The sequence below is a fragment of the Saimiri boliviensis genome, chromosome 4, assembly GCF_048565385.1.
Source record: "Saimiri boliviensis isolate mSaiBol1 chromosome 4, mSaiBol1.pri, whole genome shotgun sequence".
In the NCBI taxonomy this organism is placed as follows: Eukaryota; Metazoa; Chordata; class Mammalia; order Primates; family Cebidae; genus Saimiri; species Saimiri boliviensis.
In genome coordinates, this window is record NC_133452.1 from 101,589,982 (window position 1) to 101,599,348 (window position 9,367).

A 9,367-nucleotide genomic window follows, 5' to 3' on the forward strand; every position below is an offset into this window, starting at 1 on the left:
GGTATTGCCCGCCTGGTAATAACAGGCTGATGAAAAGGTGACTACAACGTGAAAACTGATTAAATCAAGCGCACCCTTCCACCCTCGTCTTAGATGAGGTATTTTCCGCCCTCACAGAAGGGGCTGAGGCAGCATCTGGCATCTCAACACTAACATTTGCTTCGTGATTTCCTCTTTGCCCGGCCCTTTGACACACATCTCTTCCCAGGAATCGGGATTCGCCGCTGCCTTTTTCGCATTTCTAAAATGGGAATCCCGCCTCGGAGCTTTCGGCCGGTCTGAACGACCGAGGGCTGCGTCCCCTTTCCGGCAGAAGCGGGGTTCCCCACTCCAGTTCTGTTCCAGGCCTGACTCTTCCACTCCCTCCGTGACTCATGTCCTGCGGATCACTCGCCCCCGACGCGCCCCCCAATACGCAACCCCCCAGAATCCGCCCCCAGCCTACAGCGCGACGTCAGCCCGCCCCAGCCGACTTGGAGGTCTCGGGTCTGAGTCACACAGAAAGACCACCCTCGTCGGCATCCCCACACACAGTCCCTGACACCCGGCGCGCCGGCCTCCCCGCCTGATACACCAACGCCCCTCTTCTCCGCGCAACGTGTTATGCTGCGGCTCGAGCCCTTGACCCAAAAACCTCCGCGAAAGGGAGAGCCGCAGAGCCGGCCTCCGGCGGCCTTTGATGGCTTTGTTATTGTTTGGGTTTGAATCGATACGCCCCTCCCCATCCTTCCTCCGTCGCGGCCCTACACCCAGCTCCCGCCTCCCCCCCCGCCCCGCGCCCCTCCCCCTCCATTTTGGCGCCTTTTCCTTCCCGCCACGTCGTGGCGGCGTAGAGACCATTCTGACCGCGGAACGGGCGGGGCGGGGGCGGGGCGCGCCGAGCTATGCAGATCAGTTGGTCCTCTGGTTGGCTGGAAACGCGCCAGCGGGGGTGGGACCGGGGCGCGGCCACGGAGCGGGCGGGGCGGGGGCCGAGAGGAGTCGCCCCGTCCCGTCGCTTCCCCACCCCCTCTCCTCCCTTGGCCGGCCCGGCTGCCGCGCTCCCCGCCTTGGCCTCCCGGAGAGGCCCCGCCCCGTCCCCGCCCGCCGCGCCCTCCCCGCGCGCCCTCCCCGCCGGCGCGCTCCTCCCCTTTACTCCTGGCTGCGGGGCGAGCCGGGCGTCTGCTGCAGCGGCCGCGGTGGCGGAGGAGGCCCGAGAGGAGTCGGTGGCAGCGGCGGCGGCGGGACCAGCAGCAGCAGCAGCAGCCACGAACCTCCGGCCCTGCGGCGCTGCCGCACGAGCCCCACGAGCCACTCACCCCGCCGCTCTCAGCTCTGCCGGACCCCGTTGGCGCGCCCTCCCGCCGCCAGTCCCGGCAGCGCCCTCAGTTGTCCTCCGACTCGCCCTCGGCCTTCCGCGCCAGCCGCAGCCACAGCCGCAACGCCACCCGCAGCCACAGCCCCAGCCCCAGGCATAGCCACTGGCACAGCCCCGGCTCCGGCTCCTGCTGCAGCTCCTCCGGGCACTGTCCCTGCGTCGACATCCTGGAGGTTGGGATGCTCTTGTCCAAAATCAACTCGCTTGCCCACCTGCGTGCCGCGCCCTGCAACGACCTGCACGCCACCAAGCTGGCGCCCGGTGAGAGCACTCCCTCGCCACCGACCCGGGGATGCGGGGCGGCGGCGGGATCTCCTGGGTGGGGAGCTGGTGGCTCGCGGGCCGGCACTGAGTCCGCGTGCCTCCTCTTTTCCTAGGCAAGGAAAAGGAGCCCCTGGAGTCGCAGTACCAGGTGGGCCCGCTACTGGGCAGCGGCGGCTTCGGCTCGGTCTACTCGGGCACCCGCGTCTCCGACAACTTGCCGGTGAGTGGGCGCCCCGCCGTGGGGAGGGTGCGCCGGGCGGGGGGCGCACCGGCGTGCTTTAGTCTGGGCGAGGGGACCTGACGAAGACTCTGGGTTTCCAGGTGGCCATCAAACACGTGGAGAAGGACCGGATCTCCGACTGGGGAGAGCTGGTGAGTGCCCTGCAGGAGCGACCCCCAGAATGAGTGGGTGGGGTGAGGGGCACCCCGGACTCTCGCCCTAACGCGGCCCCCTCGCCCCTGCAGCCCAATGGCACCCGAGTGCCCATGGAAGTCGTCCTGCTGAAGAAGGTGAGCTCCGGCTTCTCCGGCGTCATTAGGCTCCTGGACTGGTTCGAGAGGCCCGACAGTTTCGTCCTGATCCTGGAGAGGCCCGAGCCGGTGCAAGACCTCTTCGACTTTATCACGGAAAGGGGGGCCCTGCAGGAGGAGCTGGCCCGCAGCTTCTTCTGGCAGGTGCTGGAGGCCGTGCGGCACTGCCACAACTGCGGGGTGCTCCACCGCGACATCAAGGACGAAAACATCCTCATCGACCTCAATCGCGGCGAGCTCAAGCTCATCGACTTCGGGTCGGGGGCGCTGCTCAAGGACACCGTCTACACCGACTTCGACGGTGAGCCAGGCCGGGGTGGGAGCTGCCCAGGTGACTCGGCCCGGCCCAGCCCGGAGGCCTCGGCCAGCCTCCCGCGCCAGCCTTTTGTAAAGGTCATTGGGGCGCCTGGCTGGATGCTAGCCGGGGTGGGACGCAGGAGAGCCTCCCAGCGTAGTAAAGCCGGGGATTTTCAGCCAGCTGAACCTGTAATGTTTCTGGCGTGATTTTATTCTTCAAGTGGAATTCAGTGAGTTCCAAGCTTTCCCAATGAATAAGAGGTTGTGGGCAACCGGCGGTAGCCCAGATTTCTAAAGTCTGACCCAGTTTCCCTGCCAGCAAAAGCATGGGGGCGGGGGGAGAGGTGGAAATTGATGCCGGTTTTGTAATTTTTGTTTTGTTTTATAAGGGAGTTAGTTTCCTGTATGGTAGTTTTAGAGCTGCAGTTTATTCCTTCTTTTTGATCTAGGGAAGGTTAAGGAATAGGAACAGTAGTTTCACTATTAGTACTGGTGGGTTTTTTTTGGGGGGGGGCGGTGTTATGGGATGAGAGAGGCAGGAATGAGTGTTGTGAAATAAGATCTGTCGCTGGTTTGAAAATTAGTTGGGTGTCTCCGCAGAGAGAATGAAAACCTATCCTAGGGAGGGGCTTGGAGCGGGTTCTTTCAGAAGAGAAGGAATGGAGAGCCTGAGATCAAAGCTGCGGAGGGTGGGTCATCATTTGATCGGCTTAACCTAACAAACGACAGCCTTTCAAAACTTGTGACTCGGGCTTGTGGTTTCTGTTTATTTGCCCTTGGAGGACGCTAGGTTGGGCTGCATTTTTTGTATTTAACAGTTAATGGCTGGCCGGGTCCTCCCATGTTTTTTCCTTCAAGTCTTTGCTGCCCCCTGGTGAGCACCAGCGGCATGGCCCCTCCTTTTTTTTTTTTTTTTTTTTTTTTTTTTTTTACTACCCAAAGTTTGTAAACAGGAATCACGTGGTCTGAAACCAAGCCTGCCTCTCTGTCTACCTTTCCAGTCTAGGGAGGAAAGGGTGTGGGTGTCTGCCTCTGCGTGCATCGGGTGGGCAGGAAGGCCTCCCAAAGGGCACCCTGACTTAGGATGTTGTGCAAGAATCCTTGCTGGGATTCTGTCAGCCGTGAGAATCTCACCCGGGCTCCTGGGCAGTGGTGAACGCAGTTTAAGGATAACCTGTGGGCTACCTTTCTTCTTGATTGTGCAGACAAGCATCCCTTCATCCTCTGCAGGCATTCTTGCCTCACAGAGCCCCAGGCTTTGGGTCTGTGGCCAGCCGTGTTTGTTTCTTGGAGCCGTTTGTAAATAATTTCAGTTTATGGTTTAGGTTAGTAGAGGTGGGTAACGCTTTGGGTTGAGAGTTGCCCTAAGCTGCACCTCCACTCTCTTTAGCCCAGAGGGAAAAATGGGAGTTCACCCAGAGAGAAGGGATTTTTTTTCTTTTCTTTTTTAGAAAAAGAAAGAGGTATATATACCACCCAGTTGCTTTGTGCTTATTTTTGTTGAAAGTGTGTTTTCTGTTCCCTTGGCTCACAGGGACCCGAGTGTATAGCCCTCCAGAGTGGATCCGCTACCATCGCTACCATGGCAGGTCGGCGGCGGTCTGGTCCCTGGGGATCCTGCTGTATGATATGGTGTGTGGAGATATTCCTTTTGAGCATGACGAAGAGATCATCAGGGGCCAAGTTTTCTTCAGGCAGAGGGTCTCTTCAGGTAACCGATGGAAGCCCCTGGCTGTGGGGTAGCTGTCAGTTCTCATGGGACAGTTTTGAAATTCCGGTAGTGCTTCTGCCGGGCGCAATGGCTCACACCTGTAATCCCAGCACTCTGGGAGGCCCAGGCAGGCAGATCGCCTGAGGTCGAGAGTTTGAGAACCAGCCTGAACAACATGGAAAAACCCCGTCCCTCCTAAAAATCCAAAATTAACCAGGCATGGTGGCACATACTTGTAATCCCAGCTACTTGGGAGGCTGAGATAGGAGAATCACTTGAACCCGGAAGGCGAAGATCGTACCATTACACTCCAGCCCGGGCAACAGGAGTGAAACTCTGTCTCAAAAAAAAAAAAAGAAAAAGAAAGAAAAAAAAATTCTGGAGAACAAAGCTCTCCAGTAGATGCCATGACTCTTGGCTTAGAATTCTAGGCCAGTGATTTACAGTTGAGAGCCAGCCCCATAAGTCACTTGAGCTTTCCTTGGGAAGTCAGAGGAAGAGCACTCGTGAGCATATTAAAAAGAAAAGGCAATCTGGCTTCCCCAAAAAGGTTTTTTAAGGTACCAGCAGAAACCCGATAACTCCTGGCTTTTTTGCCAGCGAGTATCTTTCAGCATCTCCTTTAAGGCAGTAGCTCCAAATATTTTGGTACCAGTGACCTCACTGTGGGTAGTGTTCGTGTTTGTGAGTTGGTAGGTGAATTGAATCATCTCATTGTGAGGTGGTAGGTGAATTGAATCATCTCATCCTGCTCAGTGGTGTCTCATCAAAATCTCTTGTCATCATCCTGGCTATTTTTCTGGTGAGTGGGTGTCACGGGAAAGGCCTCTGCTATTGAAGTTTGAAAACCACAGGTTTAAGAGGGGAGTCAGTTTTTAGCTGAAAGCAGACTGGAGGACCCAGATATCAGTTAATAACTTCCCATTGAAGGGTACCTGGCACGGTGTTGTAGAAAGTGGTTGGCCTCCCTGGGACCCCAGACTTGTGGGCCTCTGGGAAGCAAATGGGGAAGACCTTTGCAGTTTAAAAACAAGTTGAGTCATTCATAACCTCTCTCTATCCTCCTTTCTGCAGAGTGTCAGCATCTCATTAGATGGTGCTTGGCCCTGAGACCATCAGATAGGCCAACCTTCGAAGAAATCCAGAACCATCCATGGATGCAAGATGTTCTTCTGCCCCAGGAAACTGCTGAGATCCACCTCCACAGCCTGTCACCGGGGCCCAGCAAATAGCAGCCTTTCCAGCAGGTCCTCCCCTCCCTGTCAGATGCCCGAGGGAGGGGACGCTTCTGTCTCCAGCTTCCCGAGTACCAGTGACACTTCTCACCAAGCAGGACAGTGCTTGATACAGGAACAACATTTACAACTCATTCCAGATCCCAAGCCCCTGGAGGCTGCCTCCCAACAGTGGGTAAAGGAGGCTCTCCAGGGGTCCTAGGCTCAACTCCTCCCGTAGATACTCTCCTTCTCATAGGTGTCCAGCATTGCTGGACTCCGAAATGTCCCGGGGGTGGGGGGTGGAGGGGGTCAGAGCCCTGCCATGGAACTGTTTCCTTCATTACAAGTTCTGCTGAATGCCACAATGGGTCAGGTAGGGGGGAAACAGGTTGGGATGGGATAGGACTAGCACCATTTTAAGTCCCTGTCACCTCTTCCGACTCTTCTGAGTGCCTTCTGTGGGGACTCCGGCTGTGCTGGGAGAAATACTTGAACTTGCCTCTTTTACCTGCTGCTTCTCCAAAAATCTGCCTGGGTTTGGTTCCCCCTTTTTCTCTCCCGTCCTCCCTCACCTCCTTCATATGAAAGGTGCCATGGAAGAGGCAACAGGGCCAAATGCTGAGCCACCTGCCCTTTCCTCTGCCTCCTTTAGTAAAACTCCGAGTGAACTGGTCTTCCTTTTTTGGTTTTTACTTACTGTTTCAAAGCCAAGACCTCACACACACAAACAATGCACAAACAATGCAAATCAACAGAAAAGCTGTAAATGTGTGTACAGTTGGCATGGTAGTATACAAAAAGATTGTAGTTGCTCTTAAGTTTTTACAAATTCTGCCTTTAAGTTATTTGACCTGCTTTGTTTTTTGTTCTGTTTTGTTTTGAAAGATGCGCATTCTAACCCGGAGGTCACTGTTATGTATTTATTTATTTATTTATTTGGTTCCCTTCCTGTTCCAAGCTTCCATAGCTGCTGCCCTGGTTTCCTTTCCTCCTTTCCTCCTCTGACTTGGGGACCTTCTGGGGGAGGGCTGCAACGCTTGCTCTGTTCGTGGGGTGACGGGACTCAGGCGGGACAGTGCTGTAGCTCCCTGACTTCTGTGGGGCCCCTCGCCTACTTACCCAGGTGGGTCCGGGCTCCATGGGTGGTGGGGAGGGGCATTGCTGACTGTGTGTATAGGATAAACATGAAAAGCAGTTCTGGATGGTGTGCCTTCCAGATCTTCTCTGGGGCTGTGTTTTGAGCAGCATGTAGCCTGCTGGTTTTATCCGAGTGAAATACTGTACAGGGGAATAAAAGAGATCTTATTTTTTTTTTTTTTATACTTGGCATTTTTTGAATAAAACCTTTTGTCTTAACTTGTGGCTTCTAGTTGTCTGTGCAGAGGCATTGCTAACTTGTGTTTATTGAGCATTTGGCAAGTGCCAAAGAATTGGAGGAGAAAGGAATTTTCAGCCTAAATCTGGCTTCCTTCAACATTAGTAGTTCTGGGATAGTCATCTTCCTGAAACTAATGTCTGGTCAAGGGGTAGGACCAATATTGTCAAGATTTGACCAATGTGGGCAATATCTGGCAGGCAGGACCTAATCAGAGTAACCTTTTCCAGATTAAAATATTAAAGCTATGCAAATAGGATACTGTGACAATTTCCAAGTGTTCAATAGCCATTTATGGTTAGTGGCTACCTCATATAAAACCTATCATTGCAGAAAGTTCTGTTAGACAGGGCCGATCTAGAGATTAATAGATAACATACCTGGCCAAGCGCGGTGGCTCACTCCTGTAATCCCAGCACTTTGGGAGGCCAAGGTGGACAGATCACTTGACGTCAGGAGTTAAGAAACCAACCTGGCCAACATGGTGAAACCCTGTCTCTACTAAAACTGCAAAAATTAGCCAGGCATGGTGGCAGGCGCCTGTAATCCCAGCTCCTCCAGAGGCTGAGGCAGGAGAATGGCTTGAACCAAGGAGGCAGAGGTTGCAGTGAGCCAAGATGGTGCCATTGTAGTACTCCAGCCTGGGGAACGAGAGTGAGACTTCATCTCAAAAAAAAAAAAAAAAAAAAAAAACCCAAATACATACCTATTACCAAACTAACCATTGACACTTTTATCAATTGTCTCCCACTGATAGTAAAACATTTTGAGCATGTCCCCTTGGTATGTATTAAGTATTTTTTTTTTTTTTTTTTTGAGACGGAGTTTCGCTCTTGTTACCCAGGCTGGAGTGCAATGGCGCGATCTCGGCTCACCGCAACCTCCGCCTCCTGGGTTCAGGCAATTCTCCTGCCTCAGCCTCCTGAGTAGCTGGGATTACAGGCATGCACCACCATACCCAGCTAATGTTTTGTATTTTTAGTAGAGACGGGGTTTCACCATGTTGACTGGGATGGTCTCGATCTCTTGACCTCGTGTTCCACCCGCCTCGGCCTCCCAAAGTGCTGGGATTACAGGCTTGAGCCACCGCACCCGGCTGTATTAAGTATTTTAAAATACCTGTATTACTCTCGGCTCTTGATTCAGGTTCCCTTCACCTTTAGTGTGAGGTTTAGTCTTGTTTTTCTCTTTTTTGCTTTTCTGAGACAAAGTCTGCTCTGTTGCTCAGGTTGGAGTGCACTGGCGCAATCTCGGCTCACTGCAACCTCTGCCTTGGCGGTTCAAGCGATGCTCTTGCCTCAGTCTCCTGAGAAGCTGGGATTACAGGTGCCTGCCACCATGCCTGTATTTTTGGTAGAGACAGGTTTTCACCATGTTGACCAGGCTGGTGTCGAACCCCTGACCTCAAGTGATCCGCCTGTGTTAGCCTCCCAAAGTGCTGAAATTATAGGCATGAGCCATTGCACCCCGCCTAGTCTTTAACAGTAGTGTAATTTGTTATGCAGCAACAGGAAAAAAGATTGGTGTGGTGATATTAAAGTTGTGACCAGATGAGACCCTGTCTACAAAAAATAAGTAAAAAGTAGCTGAGTGTGGTGGCATACGCCTGTAATCCTAGCTATGCAGGAGGCTGAGGCAGGAGGATCGCTTGAACCCAAGAGTTCCAGGTTGCAGTGAGTTATGATCACGCTATTTCACTCCAGCCTGGGCAACAGCTAACCCCACTTAAAGCACAAACATAATACCGGATGGGTAGAAGTGTGTGTTACTTAAGTTTTCCCCCTCTGATGTGTTTGACAAAGGGCTAATATTGGGAGTAGGTGAAATGTTAGCTCTGCCGTTTTCTTACTGCTTATTCTTGGATAATTAGTATTTTCAGTCCACAGTTTCTTTGCAGGCATCTGTTTAATAGGCCCCTTGTCCGTTTTGTGTGAGTTTAGTTTAAACTGGATGGCAAGACCCATGAATCCACTTTGTATGTGTGGCCTGAATACATCCTGATATTTTGAAAGCACACTGGAGTGCCATTGTCAATTCATATATTAAATATTGGTAAATGTTGGTTCCTTGTTTCTTTTTTTTTTTTTTTTTTTTTTTTGAGACAGAGTTTCGTCCTTGTTACCCAGGCTGGAGTGCAATGGCGCGATCTCGGCTCACCGCAACCTCCGCCTCCTGGGTTCAGGCAATTCTCCTGCCTCAGCCTCCTGAGTAGCTGGGATTACAGGCACGTGCCACCATGCCCAGCTAGTTTTTTGCACTTTTAGTAGAGATGGGGTTTCACCATGTTGACCAGGATGGTCTCTATCTCTCTCGACCTCGTGATCCACCCGCCTCGGCCTCCCAAAGTGCTGGGATTACAGGCTTGAGCCACCGCGCCCGGCTTGGTTTCTTGTTTCTTTATAAATATCCACAGTTATAATACTCCCTCCCTGGGGGTCATCATGCTCGCTGCCACAGTACATCCACCCTTTGGACTCTGGCCCACATGCACCCTCCGGGTTGCTGGATAGTGTAGACCATAATACCCTCACTTCGCATTGGGTTCTAGTATGCGTCTACCGTTAAGCTAAGACTAGGTCCAGCCTCCATGTGCCTATGAAGAGGAAGGAAGAATG

General features: G+C 53.1%; 1 protein-coding gene across 1 annotated transcript; it reads left to right on the plus strand.

Annotated features, from left to right (window-relative positions):
- Positions 1–1,133: 1,133 nt before the first annotated feature.
- On the plus strand, positions 1,134–6,733 carry PIM1 (Pim-1 proto-oncogene, serine/threonine kinase). Its single transcript, XM_003923224.4, has 6 exons — positions 1,134–1,618; positions 1,735–1,841; positions 1,943–1,993; positions 2,087–2,453; positions 3,984–4,160; positions 5,235–6,733. Exons 1-6 carry the CDS (start codon positions 1,537–1,539, stop codon positions 5,390–5,392), a joined length of 942 nt encoding a protein of 313 aa, XP_003923273.1. The 5' UTR covers positions 1,134–1,536; the 3' UTR covers positions 5,393–6,733.
- The last annotated feature ends 2,634 nt before the right edge of the window (positions 6,734–9,367 follow it).

Coding starts and splice junctions, on each gene's coding strand:
- PIM1 (XM_003923224.4), top strand. CDS start 1,537: ATGCTCTTGTCCAAAATCAACTCGCTTGCCCACCTGCGTGCCGCGCCC. Junction 1,619..1,734: donor CGCCACCAAGCTGGCGCCCG/GTGAGAGCACTC, acceptor CTCTTTTCCTAG/GCAAGGAAAAGGAGCCCCTG. Junction 1,994..2,086: donor TCTCCGACTGGGGAGAGCTG/GTGAGTGCCCTG, acceptor TCGCCCCTGCAG/CCCAATGGCACCCGAGTGCC.